Raw genomic sequence first — 19,203 nt, 5'->3', positions numbered from 1 at the left:
TCAACCCAGTCTATACAGCCTATAACTAGTAAAGTCGGTAACACAGTTATAGGCAGTAGAAACTCTTCAATTGCCTGTAGCTGCTTGCTGGAAATTGTAGCCAAAGAAATTCGCCTGCTGAGAGTCCGCGATCTGTAATTTGCAAGTTTCTGCATTTCAACTGACATCAGGCAGGATACCTGCTAAGTTTATGAAATGGCAAATCTAGCAACAATGACAGAAAATTGTCTGCACAACCTTAGACCTATGTTTGGTATGAAGCAAAAATTTTTTTAGAAGTAATAGACCATAAATGTGTAGCCCATTGTATGTCAATATAATTAATTCATTATGTGATTTTAATTAATTTGAAGGCAATAATCTCTGCTTGGCTACTTTCCATAGGCACCAGCAATCCTTCACCAATGTTATCCAGGTAAGCATGTGACAGACTATTTATCAGGGAAGGCACTGCAGCCAACATCTGCACATTCCAGCAGGGATCACTGAACAACATTCAGGAGAATGAATCTTGGCTGTTTTTCACCTTTATTTTTGGTTCAGCACTGAGGCAACTGCAGTGTTCCAACTGTTGTCCTGCTTCATATGTGCCAATTTAGCATAGGCGGGGAAATCAAACCATGTCCCTTCTGATCTGTACGGTCTAATACCACACTGTCACTGTGCAGTTACCCACCGAGCAACTGACCCACTGAAATCTCTTCCAATTGCCAGTAGATTCATTTTTAATATAAGTATTAAACTTATTCTTTCGAAACCATGGCTGAAGGTGATTAGAATGTTTTAATAACTTAGATATGTAGGGCAATTTTCAACTCATCATTGTTAGTTCATTTACCTAGCAACACAGAATGGCTAGTATTGCATTCTCCTAAAGTACTGAATATCTTGACTGCCATCCTAGCAGAGATCAGACCATGGATCAAACTTTCCAGATCTGTTTGGCTCAGCTGTTTACTTTATCAACCAGCTAATCCAGCAATGGAGCTCAGGTCTTGCATTTATAATGATCAATCAGCAGTGGATTGCACGGATTGTTGTGCTTACCCATACTAGCAATGATGCTGTGAACAGGTAACCTGGAAGCTCCATGATATATAGTATTTGATATACTATTTATGCTTTGTTCATTTTGCTTTATAAAAGCTGAGTTTTCTTCCTTGGTAATGTTAATATAAAAACAGATGTCTGTGGAACTCATGATATATTGTGGTCCTGGATTAAGCAAAATATTTTTGTTTTCTTCCCTCTTCACACCAATCAGACAGGCTCCGTACCTAAGGATGATCATAAAAACAGGTTCAATAGGTCATGGGATTCATGCTCACAAGATTTAGCTTCCAATATCTGAAAAATCTTAGCATAAGTGCAAATTATTTTCCTGTTCACATTCTAACTGCTCCTGCTATTTCCTTTCAGAGAATTGAAACACTGAACCTGCATTTGTGAAGTTAGTTGTGGGATAAATATTGGCCAGGACACCTCAGTCACTTCCTGGCCATGTGAAATAATTTTATACAACTGTGAAAATAATGGAACACAAAGTTGCCAGGTACATGAAAAGACAGATGTCCTACCCCTTCTGCACGTATGTACCATTTGTTTCACCACGCAAAGTACACCTAAAATTGATGTCATGTTTTTTTATTTAAGTAGTCACATACAATTTAATTTCATTTTTTTGAGCCCTACATTTTGGCTTTCCACTGATTATACTCATCTTTACATAAAATTTTCTTTTGTCCATCCCACTTATTGTGTCAAAGAATATTTTTTTGTACATAGTGCCTTATGAAAGTTCATTTCTTGGGATGCAATTTTCCATTACCTCCAGAATTAATGGTCCTTTACCTTTTGGGAACATATTGAATCTAATTACAAAAAATTAACTCAAACATCAAATTCTACAAAGCATTAAGAAACTAACCTTAACACTTAAAATAATTTCAGTCATGCTGTTTGCTTTACAGATGTCAGTTTGCTTGTAACCTTAATCTTATTTGGTTACTACATTTCCTACATTACAACTGTGACTACACTTCAGAGGTACTTCATTTGCTGTACAGCACTTTAGGATATCTTGAGGCAGTGAAAGATGATACATAAATGCAAGTGTTTCGTTCTTCTTTCCTGTTTATAATTTTGTAGTTCATGGTGGTCTATATTGGATTTCATTTTCGATGTAGTGAGTATATATTGCTTTATTCAGTGAATCTTTTGGTCAGTGTCTGTATCTGCAGCACAATTTCCCTGTTGGTGATTACGTTCGGGGAGATGGCAGCAGTGCTAAAGATTGAGCTTTCCCCTTGGATATGTAGTAAAAAGCAGCAACTGCAAGGTATCTTTCTCTGAAAGTCATTAACAGGAAGCTCCCTGAAGGAGATCAGCACTCAATGACGAGAGCAAGTCAATCGTATATCCATCCTGCTATTGGATCTACTTTTTATATATTTATATATTTAATATAACATATTTTATTATACAGCCACATGAATTATAAGCTTGATGTAAATCTGTATCTACATACAGTTAAAGTCTGAATAACTTGTCTCCTATCAGTATTCTTTATTAGCATAAGGGTTCTGGGAATACTTAGGGAAGTGCTGTTTAAAAATTAGCAAAATTATCATAAATAGGTACATATATGATGTAATTTTAGCAATAGATAGTGAGTATTCCACTGATTGCCGTTTCCCAACACTTCTAGTAACCTGTGAAAGTGATCCAATAAATAGATTACTATGGCAAGAATCATATTTTTAAAAATACAAATTTAAATAAGTCCAATAATATACCTTGTTACATTTGGTTTGAAAACATTAAATAATATTAAAATCTTATTATTTTACTTAAATGAAAGCAATCTACATTTGTAAATGTCATCAGCAGAAAATTGGAAAAAAACAATGGGATATAAATAGGTTAAGTGAATGGGCTAAATTTGTCAGATGGCGTATAATATGGGAAATTGTGAACTTGCCTACTCTGGCAGGGAAAAATAGCAAAGAAATATATTATTTAAATGGAGAGAGATTGCAGCACTCTGGCACAGAGGGATCTGGATGGCCTGGTACATGAATCACAAAAAGTTGGTATGCAAGTACAGCAAGTGATTACGAAGGCAAATGGAATGTTGGTATTTATTGCAAGGGGAATCAGGTGTAAAAGTAGGGAAGTTTTGATACAGTTGAACAGGTCATTGGTGAGACCACATCTGGAGTATTGTGTACAGTTTTGGGCACCTTACTTAAGCAAGGATATAATTGTATTAGAAGCAGTTCAGAGACAGTTCACTTGGCTGATTCCTGGGATGAAGGGGCTATCTTCTGAGGAAAGGTTGGGCCTGTATTCATTGGAGTTTAGAAGAATGAGAGGTGATCTTATTGAAACATTTAAGATCCTGAGGGGAATTGACAGGATGGGAGATACTAGGATTAAGGGACACAGTTTAAAAATAAGAGGTCTCCCATTGAAGACAGAGATGAGGGTCAGTGGGTCGTTAGTCTGTGGAAGTCTTTTCCCCAGAGAGCAGTGGAGGCAGTGTCGTTGAATGCTTTTAAGGTTGAGTTAGATAGATTCTTGATTAACAGTGGAGTCAAAGGTTGTAAGAGGGTAGATAGACAAATAAAGTTGAGGCCACAATCATATCAGCTGTGATCTTATCAAATGGCAGAACAGGCTCAAGCGGCTGAATGGTGTGTTCCTGCTCCTAATTTGTATATTCATATGAAATATGCATTGGTTGACAATTACTATCCGAAGCATGAAAACAAATATTGCACTCTTCAAAATCAGGGCAATGGTTAAAATTCTCACTTTTTATGTGCATGAAAGGAAGTGTAAGTAAAGCTCTTCCCCTCATACTCTGTGAAGAATGTGCTTTCTTCCATCTTAATGTGATAGACTTCATTGCCTGAGCACTTGCCATACATCTTTTGCCATTGTTCATGGGATTGGTGGCCATCCCTGAAAAACATAGCAGCAAAAAAAAAAATCTGAAAATAATTTGAGAATCTATTATAAATGCAAATTGGTAGCAGTTTTCAGGTATTAAGGTATTAAACACATACACACAGATATATTTGCATTTCACCTGGTTTGAGTCTGCTTAGTTCCAGTTAGTTGCCTAAATGCCTCCCACGGTGCTGATCTGAAAATGATTACATGAAGTCCATCAGTTCATTTCTGAAACTTTTTCATCTGAATTACATTCTAATTATCTAAAGCAAAATAATTCAGATAACTGATAATCATATGCAGGTAATATACATTCTAAACACTTAATTTTAGACCCCAGCAAAAGACTAAATGACATCCATTTCACTTTGTGCTCACTATCGACCAAGAATCATGTCAGGTTTCCAGTAGTCATCTGCTCATTTTCAATAGACAGTACATACTATGAAGTCCTATTTTATATGTAATCATGATCAGTGAAACTCAGTGGCTGATATTTTTGCATATTTGCTACTTTTTTTTTATTCATTATCCGGCAGCCCTCCTGGAAAGTGCATCTTGTAACATCAAGTGAAGACTGATAAAAAAATTATCTCAACCTGAAACTTTAACTCTGTTTCTCTCCAAGGATGCGACCTGGCCTGCTGAGTATTTCCAGCACTTTTTGTCCTTATTCCCTTTTCCCAATTGTTTGAAACATTTGTTGTCAAATGAAAACTTAGATTGCATTGTTTCAGCCTCAGATTCAAATTATTTATACACACTGTAAACAACATTGGCCCAGCACTAATTTATGATGCACCCTACTACTAACTCCTTATCATATCAGTGCAGTTGTATTCACAACCTCCCCGGGATGCAACATCCACCACATCAAAGGAGAGGAGCAGTGGATGCATGGGAATACCATCACCTCCAATTTCCCTTGAAGTCGCATGCCATTCTGCCTTTACTGGGTTAAAATCCTGAAGCTTCCTACCAAATTGAGGGAGAACCTTCGCCATGTGGGATACATGTGAAGAAAGAAAGCAGGTCAAGGAAAGAGGTTCTGCATAATCAGTATGAGAAGCTAGGTACCAAATTAAGAACCAGGACCTCAATAGTAATAATCTCTGGATTATTACCTGAGCCACATGCAAATTGGAATAGGGCAAATAAGATTAGAGAGATGAACGCGTGGTTCAAAGACTGGTGTGGGAGAAGTGGGTTCCGGTTTGTGGGGCACTGGCATCAGTACTGGGAAAAGTGGGGGCTGTACCGTTGGGACAGTCTACACTGAACTGTACCGGGATGAGTGCCCTTGCAAATCACATAACTAGGGAAGTAGAAGGCTTTAAACTAAACAAGAATGGGGGGGAAGTGAAGGATCAAGCTTGGGGTAGATGTAGCAAATCAAAGGGTAGATTCAAGGCAGGTGACCACAATGGTAAATGGGAAATGAGGGTCATAGAATAGCAGGAAGGGACAGAGAGATAAAACCTAAGAATACACCAATAATGAAGATTATATGTTACAAAGATAACAAAAAGACAAATCTAAAGGCTCTGTATCTGAATGCGCATAACATTCATAACAAAGTAAATAATTGAAGTAAATAAATATGATCTGATAGCCATTAGAGAGATCTGGCTGCAGGATGGCAAGGATTGGGTCCTGCATATCGAGGAGTATATGACATTCAAGAAGAATGGGAAGCTAGGTAAAGGTGGAGGGATGGCACTGTTGATCAAGGATGGCATTGGTGCAATAGTAGAGATGACCTTGGTTCAGGAGATCAGGATGTAGAATTGGTTTGAGTGGGGATGAGGAATAATAGGGGAAAGAAGTCACTGGTGGGAGTAGTCTACAGGCTCCATAATAGTAACCACAATGTAGAATAAAGTATACAAGAAGAAATATTGGGTGTGTGTGACAAGGGGACGCTAATAATCATGGGTGATTTTAATCTACATATAAACTGGAAAAATCAGATTGACAATAGTAGCCTGGATGAGGAGTTCATAGAATGCTTTCAAGTTAGTTTTTAGAGACATGTTTTGGAACCAACCAAACTCAGGTCATATTAGACTTGGAATTGTGTCATGTGACAGGATTAATTAATGACCTCAGAGTAAAGGCACCCTTAGGTAGCAGTGATCACAATATGATTGAATTTTACATCCAGTCTGAAAGGGAGGAGAGTGGGTCTAAGACTAGTATTAAAAACTTAAGTAAGGGCAACTATGTGGGCATGAAAGCTGAGCTAGCTGAAGTAAACTGGGATACTAGGTTAGGGGATAGATCAATAGAGAAGCATTGGCAGACATTTAAGGGAACATTTCAGAATACTCAGAAAAAGTATGTTCCTACTACAAAGAAAAATTCTAAGGGGTGGACTCATCATCCATGGTTAACTAAAGTTGTTTAAGGAAAGCATCAAACTTAAGAAAACTGTGCAAAGGTGAGTGGCAGGTCAGATGATCGGTCAGAACATAGGCCTGAATTTTACATTCCCAGGTCTGGCGTGCGCATGGCCTGACTGCACGTGAAATTGCACAAAATGACCCGGCATGCATCCCGACGTCATCGCATATACGAGCAATACTGAGGCTGGCGAGCACGCGCAGGAGTCATAGCTGCCCCCTCTGACAATTAAAGGGCTAATTAAGACTATTAAAAAGCTTATGATTTTACATTACCTGCATGGTTTTGTAATCATCACACAGGTAAAATTGGTAGGCAGGCAGCCGCTTTTTAACGAATTGTTATCCAAGGGCAGGGTAAAAAGGGTCTGGAGCATTGCCATTGTGAGTAGTGAGGAGTTTAGGAGATGGTTTGCTGCTGATGGCTTAGTGAAACTTGACAGCTTTATTTCTGCTTTAAGCTTCAGTCCTTGCATTGCTAGCCTTCATTTCAGGACCCATTGGTGTCTCCAAGGCCCCTGGAGGATTTATACCATGTGGACCCTTCCGATCACCAGACAGCCTTCTGTTTCTCTGGTAATGGGAATTGCCTACACCACTGGTGGCACCTCCATTGAGAAGAAAGAGAGTGGCAGAAGGGAGAGGGGGCCAGGTGTCCCAATGCAGCTTCCAGGGGAGAGACCTGTGGGAGGAGAGGCGCAGACACAGTGGGTGCAGGGCCAGCAGGGAGTCCAAGATGTAAGGGGCCACAGAAGACGCCACTATCCTGCTGCCCGGGTTTACAGGCAGCAATGCAGCTAACTCAACATGTCAGAGGTGCAGTGCCAAAGGAGGCACCACCTCTTCAGGGAGACTGTGACCTCCATTTGTCAGATGATCGGGCCTGAGATCATCTCCAACTGTGTGGGTGGACACCCCATGCCAGTGGCTCTGAAGGGCACAGTGGCCCTCAACTTCTATCTGTCATTTCCAGATGGGCGAGGCCAGCCAGCCAGGCTGAGTGAGCCAGAGGCTTTGCTGCGATTGCTGGGTTCTCCCACATCCAGGGTGCAATCGACTGCACACATGTGGCCATCAAGGCGTCAGTGGGTGAGCTGGGTGCCTTTGACAACAGGAAGGGCTTCCGCTCCATGAACCTCCAGCTAGTTTGTGACCACAAGATGCTGATTCTGCAAGTCTTGTACAAGGTACCCTGGCAGCTCCCATGATGTACAGATCCTCCAACACTCAAAGGTACCAAGGCTGCTCATGGCTCCAGCTCGACTGGATCGATGGTTGCTGGGGGAGCTATCCATTGAAAAGGTAGCTTATGATGCCTCTCCAGCACCCATGAAACAGAGGCAGAGCAGTGTTATAATAGGAGTCATGCGTCCACTAAGGTGGTGATGGAGAGAACCATAGATCTGCTGAAGATGAGATTCAGATGCCTGAACCGTTCAGGGGGAGCACTACAATACCCTCCAGAGCATGTATCTCTGATAATCCTTGCATGCTGCGCTCTCCACAATCTGGCTCTGACAAGGGGGGACCCACAGGAGGAAGAGGATCTTGAGGCAGCTCCACAGGCTACAGAGGATGATTCCAGTAGCGGATCAGAAGAGTAGCCCAGGGAAGAACACAGTGAGGACGTGGAGGAAGACCTCTGAAACATTCAGGGAGGCAGGGACACCTGAGAGGCCTTGATTCAACGCTCCTTCAGCTAGGCTGCCAAGGCACTGCTTCCACCTCATGCCAGGGCTGCAGCCTCCTTACCAGATGTTTGAAATGACCCATTCCATTGAACCCAAAGTCCGCTCAGTGCCTGTGCAATAAAGTACCTGTCCAGATACTGGCGTGCCCTGCACCTTAAGTGAAGCATACTCAGGCCATTAACACAAAAACAAAATTTATATAGTGTTGGCACTCACAGAAAATGAACATAACAATAATGGTCACCCCAGTAAACAAATTAACTAAACATGGCAGAACAGAAGATCACCCATGAAAAGTCCCTCTTGGGTTCACGGTGTCTTAAACTTACATTTGCAAGTGCTGCATCTTCGTGACCGTGCCCCCCACCCACACACCCCTTGCTGGCAGCGGCATTGGGGGCAACCTGCTGACTGTGCTGTCCTGTTGGCCTTGATGACCTTGGTAGTCATCCTCTGGCCAGTGGAGCCTGTGCTGGCTGGCCCTGCATGGGAGGAAGCTTCCAGTGCCATGACTGGGCACTCCTCAGTCATCACGGCCTCATCAGATGCCATGGTCACTGGCAGAGGGGCGGGGGTGCTCCTGCCGTCATCCAGAGCACCCTGAGAGGAGCCCACAGAGACGACAAGCAGGTGATGCGCCAACATGAGGTCGCTACTCACCACGGATGGATGGGCACCTACCAGAGATACTAGGTGCCTCATCCATCTCTCACATTGGCACTCACCTCCTCCACAAGGATTCCCATGCACTCATCCGAGAACCAGGGGGCCGAGTGCCCACAGGACTTGCCCTCCTACCTGGCATGCCCAGCAGGTGTAGATACCATTACTGCTCAAAAGAAACAATGTTTCCTCAAACAGCTCTAAAGCTACAAAGCGTCCCCTGGCAGCTCTGAGAGAGCTACCTCTGCTGCTTTTAAATCCCCCGTCAGGTCACCATTGACCCTTCACCTGACCGGCTCCCATCCCCACCCAGACCTTCCGACCACTGAGAAGAAGCGTTTCAGGCTGGGCAACCCTCAATTGGCCACCCAGAGTGAAATCGCGTTGGAAACGCGATCCCATCTGGGAGCGGCTTATGTGTCTGCTTCAGGGCCCACCGTCTTGGCACACACGCCAAGCACCAAATTCAGGCCATAAGAAACGGCAACGAATGACTAAAATGTTAACCACAAGAAAGAAATTAGAATATGAGAGGAAGCTAGCTAGAAATGTAAAATCGGAAATACAAGAGTTTCTACAAGTATTTAAAAGAGAAAAGAGTAAGTCAAGTGATTGTTGATCCTCTAGAGAGTGACAATGGTGATTTAATAGTAGATAATAAGGAAATGGCAGAGAAAATAAACAAATATTTTGCTTCTGCCTTCACTATAGAGAATACAAAAAAATTCCAGTAGAAGGGAGAGGGGAACTTGGTGAAATTACAATCACTAGGGAAGTAGTATTGAGCAAACTGATGGAGCTGTGGGTTGACAAGTCTCTGGATCCAGATGGACTTCATCCTAGGGTCTTAAAAGAGGTGGCTAATGAGGTAGTAGATGCGTTGCTGTTAATTTTCCAAAATTCACTAGATTCTGGAAAGGTTCCATCAGACTGGAAGGTAGCAAATAGAACACCTATATTCAGGAATGGAAGGAGGCAGAAAACAAGAAACTATAGACCAGTTAACTTGACCTCTGTAGTGGGAAAGGTGTTAGAATTGACCATTAAGGAGGTTATAGCTGGGCACTTAGAGAAACTCAAGGTAATCGGGAAGAGTCAGCATGGTTTGAGAAAGGGAAATCATTTTTAAGCAATTTATTGGAGCTCTTTGAAGGAGTAACATACACTGTGATAAAGGGGAGCCTGTAGACATGCTGTACTTGGATTTCTGGAAGACATTTGATAAGGTGCCAAATCAAAGAAAATTAAAGCTCATGGTGTAGTGAGTAACATATTAGCCTGGATAGGAGATCGGCTGGCTGGCTGGTTGGCTGGCTGGCAGAAAACAGAGAGTATACATAAATGGTCTTTTTCTGATTGACAGGATGTGACAAGTGGCATCCCACAGGGGTTTCTGCTGGGGTCTCAACCTTATATAATGTATATCAATGAATTAGATGAGGGGAATGAAGGCATGGTAGCTAAATTTGCAGTTGATACAAAGATAGATAGGAAAGTAAGTTGTGAAGAGGACAGAAGGAATTTGCAGACGGATATAGATAGGCAGGAAGATTAAAAAAGCAGAGTATTACTTGAATGGAGACCGGCTGCAGAATTCTGAGGTGCAGAGGGATCTAGGTGTTCTAGTGCACGAGTCACAAAAAGTTAGTATGCAGGTACAGCAAGTATTTAAGAAGGCTAATGGAATGCTATCCTTTATTACAAGAGGAATTGAACATAAAAGTAAGGATGTTATAGTTCAGTCATACAGGGCATTAGTGAGACCATATCTTGAATAGTGTGCACAGTTGTGGTCTCCGTATTTAAGGAAGGGTGTAAGTTTTTGCCGGCAGTTCAGAGGAGGTTTACTAGATTGATACATGGAATGAGCAGGTTGTCTTATGGGGAAAGGTTAGGCCGACTGGGCTTGTTTCCACTGAAGTTTAGAGCAGGCTCAAGGGGCTGAATGGCCTACTTCTACTCCTATTTCATATGTTTGTCTGTCTCCACCACCTTCTCAAGAGCATGTAGAGATGCATAATAATTGTTGACTTTGCCAATGACACCAATATCCCAAGAATACATTTTTATAAACAACTTTGCTTCTTCACTTTTGCCTACTTGGAAACCTCTTTGGAAGATTTCATTCCATTCCAGAGGGGCAGCTGAACTTGCTAGACACAGATGCTCAGGCTCAGAAAGAAACCTGCCAAGGAAGACCGAAAACAGCCGCTGATGTGCTAGGTAGAGGAAAAGACTGTTCTTGTGTTAACCACCAAGCAGAATGCCAGTGAGAATGGATTCCCTGTTTGAAGAGATGAGACTTATAGAGATTTAAAGAGCAAGGAGTTGCCAGATGGTGTCTTGCAACTGGAAGTCAGTTCAGTGATACTCAGGAGATTGAGTGAAGGAACTTCCAAAGGGACATTGGAAGACTCGCCTTGATGTGGCAGGGAGGAGAGAACCTGTTGAAAAGCGATGAGGGGTTTGGGACTTTATACAGAAGGTTACATATCTGCTGAGAATGTGGCCTAAAATATAAACATAGTGTGGGTTTCTGGTTGTGTTAAGTAGTTAGTGAGTGAAGTACCTTTTCTGTAGTTTGGTGTATTAGTTGTCTACTAAGTAATGTTTAGTCGATGTTGATTTCAGTTTGTTATAGTAAAAGTCTTAAAAGTAAAATCTTGTCGTGCGATTCTGTCAGTCACTGGGAAATTCTTATCTTTTTTTCCAAAGTTACTGGTATCTACAGGGATTGTAACACTGTCAAATGTGGTACACACAGCATTATTAACTCAGAAACCATTTTTTTTTTTGCTAGGTACTCCCTAACTTCCTGAGAGAGGTCTGTGTATACTGCTGAAGATTGGAGGAGGGGGGTGATTCTTTGGAAGACCTTATCGACAATATTCAACATTGGAGAAAATGTTGGAGCCCAGAGTCTGTATAGCACCCATTTCAGCCACTGAAATGGACTATATCAGTTATTTCTTTGTTACTTTTCATCCCCAATTACGTGTCTGCTCTATACTCATATATTGTATTTATAAATATGATCCATTTTTCCTTACGTGCTTTTCCTCATTTAATATCCAGTTGTTTCCTTAAGTCACCCATCAATCCCTTTAACTCTGTCTTTCTAAAGTTACATGTTCCTATTGGAACATTTACTTTATAGCATCCTTCATGTCCTTGGGTTATTCCAAAGCACTTAAAATGTTCCATGTAGCAATCTAATAAACACTCACAGTATTGGATCCCCCATCATTTCATCCTTCTCCCTTCATCTGTTTCACTATCTCTAACTACATAGGGTGACCACATTCTGAAACATGTTTTCCAGACACCTTTCCTTCCTACGAATATTGTGGTGTGTAGCCATCTGCTCCTCAAGCTCAGCATTCCTTCACTTGGACAGCACAGATGTCCAACACTTCATGCATATGAACTCCTGCAGGATATTAATTGTACCTGAATTGGGTGTTAATTGTATTCAGGTGGGAGATAATAACTGGAGACTCACCTGTGCTCACATACAGAGGAGCAGGCTAAAAGAGGAATTGTTGGTTGGAGGTGCACAGTATGCTGTGTGTGACCCTGTAAATAAAAGCTGAAAAGTGTACAAAGACTAGGCTCAAGTATTCCATCTTCACTGCCTGGTTAGCCAAGTTCTTAACATCAGATATTTTACAATGCAGGATATTTGACAATATATCTTGCATATATATCGCATTAGCTTAATTGGCTTAGGTTTTGATATTGTCATTAATATGTACCTAATATCTATTCTACTCTAGGCTAAACTATTTAGAACCAATTCTCATTATCTGCTTGTCTGTCTTATTGTGAATTTCCCAACAAAACCAAACGTGTTTATTTATGTTCTCTTAGAAAAAAATCAATCTTTCAGATTTGCTGAGCTCAGGAAAGCTGTTGCGAGCACAACCTTATATACCAACACGAACTTAGCCAGCTCCCAATTCAAATTGTATGATCGATACAATTTTCTTAACTTAATGTTGCAGTTAATTTATTTCCTTAATGCTCTATGATCCAGTTCCAAATACAGCCTAATTGATGCTGTGCAGATATAAGGAGGTTTTGAGTTGGATTTTTCCAAGATTTAAGCTCTTTGAACTATGAATGTTACTTATTCACCTTTCTGCTAAAAAAAAGCTTTGTCAAATTTGTAGGAAAGGTGCCAGCTCAGCAGAAAGAAATAACTTGCCTTTCACGACCTCAGGATGTCTCAAAGTGCTTTATAGCCACTTAAGTATTTTTAAAGGGTGTCACCATTGTGTTGTAGAAAGGTCAGCAGCCAAATTGTGCACAGCAAGGTCTCTCAACTACAATGAAACAAACAGCCAGGTGACCTGCTTTTAGGCACCAGTTAAGAAATAAATTTTGGCCAGGTCATCTACAGAACACCCACCTGCTCTGCTTTGAACTGTCCTACGTAATCTTTTATATCCACCTCAAAAGCTGAACCCTCAGTTTAATACCTCATCAGAAAGACAGTACTCCTCCACTGCAGCAGTCTTTCAGTAATGCACTGAAACGTCAGCCTAGATTGTACTGCCATGCCCAGTATTCAAACTAATTTTATATTTTTGATAAACTGGAAGAAAAAACTGGAAAAGATGGCCACCCAAGGTCACCTGACTTCTTCTTTTGTGGACTAGAACTATTCCGCATTCCAGACTGATGTGACTTGTTGCCCTTCTCTGGAACCATAGGGGTATTATCTGATTTGACTGATTGGAATGGGTTATTCTAAAAGCAAGACGCTGACTGTCTCAAACAAAGGTGTTAACCCATAACACAGGATGTGTAATCAACATGAACACCCCATGTTATATGGAAAAGGACTTTGAGCCTGGGAAAAGCCACATGGAAGCAGCCATGTTATCTATATCTGTTTAAAAGATCAGCTAGGAGCTGTTTGCAGGCAGTTCCAGCAAATCCATCAGAAGCATCAGTTCAGACACCTGTGAACCAGATTCAGAAACAAGCTGCGAGGCTTCAGCCGCCAGAATATATCACCTGTTCCAGTTTAAAGCTCGCCTAAGAACCAACCTCCTAGCTATTTGACTACAAGAAACCTCATGACCTGCTGTGAACCCTTTGCTTTACAAGACCCTCACTCCAACTTTAAATCTTCAAATCCACTCAAAAGACCACAGGCCTGACACGTGGGAGACCGAAGATTGTACTGGCATAACTGTAATCTCTAAAAGTGCATGACCTTCATTTGTATTCAACCTTTGAGTTTGTGGGCACATGAGTGAGGCAGAGTATGTGTAACATTGCTTTTAATTCAGGGTGAGAGAATAAATAACCTTCCTTATTTAAAACTCACGAAAGCTTGCTGCTGAATTATTTAATTGGAATACACACTCCCAAGGATAAGAAAAAATACATCTCTTTCCATACAAACACACTGATTACATGCAGCAAGAAAGCAAATACATTCTGTCTGTGACAATGCACTCAAGGTTTCTGATGTGGGTTTGAACTCAATACTTGATCCAGAGATTAGAGTAGAAACACTGAGCCAAGGCTGATGGAGGGTTATACACTAATACAAAAGGCTATAAAAAGTTAAATACATCACCAAAAATATCTGCCTCTTGAAAAACTACAAAACCACATTTTTAATATATATCACACAATGCACAAAAATACATTTTGAGTGCAGTGACTATTTTTATGTAAGCATCCATAACACATACACTGGACCATTTATATACTTTTGCAATAATTGTCAGCTGTGGCTCAATTGGTAGCACTCTCACCTCTGAGTCAAAAGGTTGTGGGTTCAAGCCCCACTCTAGGCCTTGAGTATAAAAATCAAAGCTGACACTCCAGTCCCTTACAGAAGGGGTGCTGCATTGTCAAAGGAGCCACCTTTCAGGCGAGATGTTAAACCGAGGACCCATCTGGTCTCTCAGGTGAACCCAAAAGATCCCACGGCACCATTTAAAAAAAAAAAGTAATAGAGCTATCTCCAGCGTAATGTCTAATATTTATCGCTCAATCAACATCACAGAATCAAATAACTGGTCATTACCACATTGTTATTTTCAGGAGCTTGCTATGTACAAACTAGCTGCCACATTTCCTCCATTACAACATTGGCTACACTTCAACATTGTTGGCTGTAAAGCTCTTTTGAATGACCTTTGGTCATAAAATACGCTTTATAAATGCCTGTATTTTATACCAACAACAAATCCGCATGACCATTTAATCTATTTAAATGCTGTTCGATAAGGAAGGAAAAGTAACAAGAACACTGGGAGCACTCCTGGCTGTTTTAATAGTTCCAAGTCATCTGAAATGTCCACCAAAATATGCAAGCACAACCTGAGTTTAGTGCTCATTTAAAAGATTACACCTCTGACAATTCAACACTCCCTCAGTGGTGCACAACAGTGCCAACCTAAATTATGCACTCGTGTCCAGATGCAGGGCTCCGATTAACTTATACAAACCTTGTGTACTCAAAAGTATAGCATTCCCTGTATTTAATTTGGGGAACAAAAAGCTAATAATTCAAAAAAAAAAATTAACACTTACTGTCCCCTGGAAGTATGAACAAGCAGAGTAATCAGTGTTGATGTGGCTGGACAGATGCAATTTAAGGCCAGCATGGCATATTTGAATTCCTCTTCACATACAACGTGATCTAAACAAAAGCACACATATAGATAAGGAAAGTGATGCATCTAAAATGGTATGAATGAATCTGTATTTTAACATATTATTCAGCTGCCTATACATTACATTAAAGATACATGTAAATACCAATTTCACACCTCAGTAAAGCAATTTCCTCTTCACTGCATGATGAATACTGATATGTAAACAGGGATTTACCCAAGTGAACTCATTACTGATTGCACTGGAAAATAAAAGTGAAATCCCAGTAGCCAGTTGTTTTGCCAGCAAACTACAGAGCTCAGACTGTAAAGTAAATATGGGGAAAGGGAGGGAGGAGGTGATTCTGATGCTACTTACTTGGCAGAACCCGGACAGGCAGGCAAAAAAACAAAACACCCAAGTTATTTGCCCACCCTCAAGTCACTTGGATCCCACTGGGACCAATTTACACACTGGCCATTAAAGTGGTGACTACTACACATTTTGAAAGTTGTGGGGCCTTTTGTTAAAATGTAAATCAAGGTCCGGTGACATCATTAGGCCCTGACTGATACTGTACTTCCAGTCTGAGCAGGGAAGTCACCGTGTCCTTCCCGCCAGGCTGAACAAAGTTGGGAAGATGAAGATGTTCAAACTGCTTACTTTTCTTATGGAGCAATGAGAATCAGGAGTGTTGAGTCCAGGCGCCACAGTGACATTTTAAGTTACTCTTTCCCATACAGACTACCCCTTCCACCCCATGAGACTCTCTCAGAATCCCCTTCAAACTTAAACTGAGTTCTGGGGGTGGGCTCTTTATGGCCACCCAATTTCCTCGCGATCAACAGCCACTTCTTTTGCGTTCCCTGTGGGTTCCAGTCTAAAAGTGGACTGGCGGTATGTTAATGAAGCCCAATAGTTAAAATAGCTTGGACGTGATTTCAGCAGGACAGATGAGTTTCCAACTTATCCTCTTCATCTATCTATCTACCCCAAAATCTGCCTGGGGTTAAAATCAGGGCCATGGTCCTCTGCAGTTTAGGTCACAAGTGGAGAGTTGTAAATGGGGGTTACAGTTAGATTGTACATGATGTATAAGATTCAGCAACTTCATATCAAACCAATTCACACTTTAGAATAATTTCAGTTAACACCACAAATGTTTTGTTGTTCTTCAACAGTGAATTACAAAAATCACAATGCCAGAAAGTCAAAATAATTTGAATGGCTTTTAACGCCAGGAAGTAATGCCCAATTGTCAATTAGCTCTCCCAACCAGTGGTGAAATCAGGAGTAATTTTGCACTTAATTTGTTTTCTGGAATGCAAATGTACCACAAGAGAAAAACTGTGTATATAAATATCTGTACATATGCTAATACCCATAGCATAATAAAGCAGCTACCCTTCTAAATGTGATAGCTTTAGACCACATCAACAAAAATGGTGTGAGCAATAAAAACAGTACATTACAGCACTGTTAGCTCAAACATCCAGGATAGTAAAATCAGAGCCTGCAAAACAAAAATATTTTTGCAATAAGAAAAAGTATGCCTGATGGACTGGCACTGTTAAACATTATTTTTTATGGTGTATCACAGAATGAGATTCTAATTCCTCAAGGTAGCAATTTACCAACTGGAGCATCAATTAGAGAAAGAAAAAAATAACTAGAGTTTTCACTCTGAATTTGGCTTCAGAACTGCCCATTGACTGGCCAGTGAATGTTGATTTGGTTAGCTGAAATCCAGGTAAATGGTACTGAGTCATAGAGATGGAGGAAGAGAGAGAAATGTTGAAAATTTTACATCAAAATAAAGATTTAAAAATTTAATATTCACCATAGCCATGGGCTTGTAGGAATAGGAGAGAGTGTTTTATAACAACAATAGCAAGATTCCCGAGGCGTTTAAGTGGAAGAAATTGTTGCTTCATGCATCCGTGGTGCAAAAGTAAACTTGGGATGTAACAACACAGGAGGTAGTATAATGGGACTGGATTTTAGCCTGAGGCTGTGGCACCGCTCAATGGGGTGCCTTGTTTATTAGTTAATCAGATTTCAAATGAAAAATAACATTGGAGAACTGGGAGAAAACCACCACAGCATCACCCAGTGAGGAAGCCTACAACTACAGTAGATGAGCCTTTCTGTTACAAAATGGTTGACATGTGGAAATAGGTGTCAGGAAACTCCACACCACTCTGACCTACCACCAACCTCTTACTATATTCCAGGGACAGGATGATTTAAATTGGAGCAGGCACCTACACTTAAAGCAGTAGCACAGAGCACCCAGCTGCAAAAGCCCCCAAGAGGAGGAGCCATAACCCTGACGGGGCTGAAGAAAAACATGGCCTTGTTTTCTCTCATCCCCTTGGAGTACAGAGAGGCAACTTGACCAAAGCACTTGGAGGAATGATCATTTGCTTTTTTTTTCTGAGATCTTCAGGTTCAAAAACAGAGTCTAAACAGGTGTATGTTCTGCTAAGGCAAAAAGGGGTGCTTCTGGTAAAATAACCAGGTTGGCTCAGATTGACCATCAAATTGCTACAACAATGTGGGACAGGCAGAAACTCAGGCTTTAACGTGTGGTATTTATGGGCTGTTCCTGCCCCATTTTCAACCTCTTCCATCCAATCAGAATTACAATCCAATTATGTGAAACCAATTTCTAGCCTATGGGAGAATAGGCATTAGAAAAACACTAGCATAAGACATGACACAAAAATAAGCTTATTTGAAAAGAAAATGCATGCCACACCTAAGACTTTTACATATATTGATTTATAAATAATGACTAGTCAGTTCAGAAGATTTCTTACAGAAACCTTCTGACTAATTGAATACATAAAAAGCATAAAAACTTAGAAAATAGGAGCAGGAGTAGGTCATTCGGGCCTCGAGCCTACTCTGCCATTCCAGACGATCATGACTAGTCCTCTATCTTAATGCCATACTCCTGCTCTCTCCCCATACTCCTTGACTCCTTTAGTGTCTAGAAATCTATCCATTTCCTTTTTAGATATAATTCAGACTTGGCCTCCACAGCCTTCCGTGGTAGAGAATTCCACAGGTTCACCACACTCTGAGTGAAGAAATTTCTCCACATCTCAGTCCTGAATGTCCTACCCCATATCCTGAGACAGTGACCACTTGTTCTAGAGCCCCATCAAACAATCCACCAGAACACTCAGTACCCAAGTGCGATGAGAGAGTGTGCTTCATGTGTTAATACCCTAAATGCAACTATGGCCTGAGTTTTCTGGTTGGCGTGCGGGGGCCGGTCCCGCTCACCAACGCGTAAAATGACGCGCAGTGACGTCGGGCATGCGTCCCAACGTTACCGCGCGTCATTACGATCTTCAGGTGGGTGCGCACCGCAGTCGGCTGCGTGCCCACCAAACTGTCAAAGGCCTATTAAGGCCATTGATCAACTAATTGAGGCACTTGTCAGGGCTGCCCGTCCAACCTTAAAGTTGGCGGGCAGGCGAAGAGCCCCAGGCAGCTTTCGCACTTTTCATGGAACCTCAAACACGAGGTTTCGTGAAGGGTTTATTAATTTAATAAAATGTTTCATGTAAATTGATAAACATGTCCCGCCTCATGTGACAATGTCACATGAGGGGACATGTCTGAATAATTTTATTTTTTTATTTATCACATTTTTATGACTCTCTTTCGCGGACAGGCCTCAACTCTCTCTTTCCCCCCCTCACCCGCATAGGTAGCACTGAGCACTTCCGGGTGCGCGTCACGCTGGGCGGGCCCTAATTGGCCTGCCCACATAAAATGGCGGCGCGCAGCCAATTGCAGGTGGTGATCGGCTGCGCACCCACCCGCACTACCTCCCACCCAGCCCGCCCGAGGAG

At 41.4% G+C, this 19,203-nt stretch overlaps 1 protein-coding gene across 2 annotated transcripts in view; it reads right to left on the bottom strand.

The window, feature by feature from the left end:
- Positions 1–19,203, bottom strand: part of LOC144692649 (potassium channel subfamily T member 2) — a 794,243-nt gene that overhangs the window by 339,611 nt on the left and 435,429 nt on the right. For both annotated transcript variants that reach the window (XM_078561726.1, XM_078561725.1), the window contains 4 exons: positions 15,272–15,380; positions 4,094–4,150; positions 3,817–3,966; positions 1,048–1,277 (listed from right to left, as the gene is read on the bottom strand). In XM_078561726.1, coding sequence (XP_078417852.1) covers positions 1,048–1,277; positions 3,817–3,966; positions 4,094–4,150; positions 15,272–15,380 — 546 coding nt within the window. The remainder of the gene's footprint in view (positions 1–1,047; positions 1,278–3,816; positions 3,967–4,093; positions 4,151–15,271; positions 15,381–19,203) is intronic.

This window comes from Cetorhinus maximus, chromosome 17, assembly GCF_964194155.1.
Source record: "Cetorhinus maximus chromosome 17, sCetMax3.hap1.1, whole genome shotgun sequence".
NCBI classification, from domain to species: Eukaryota; Metazoa; Chordata; class Chondrichthyes; order Lamniformes; family Cetorhinidae; genus Cetorhinus; species Cetorhinus maximus.
Note: the sequence above shows the minus strand (reverse complement) of the source record. Positions and strands in the feature narration are given on the sequence as shown.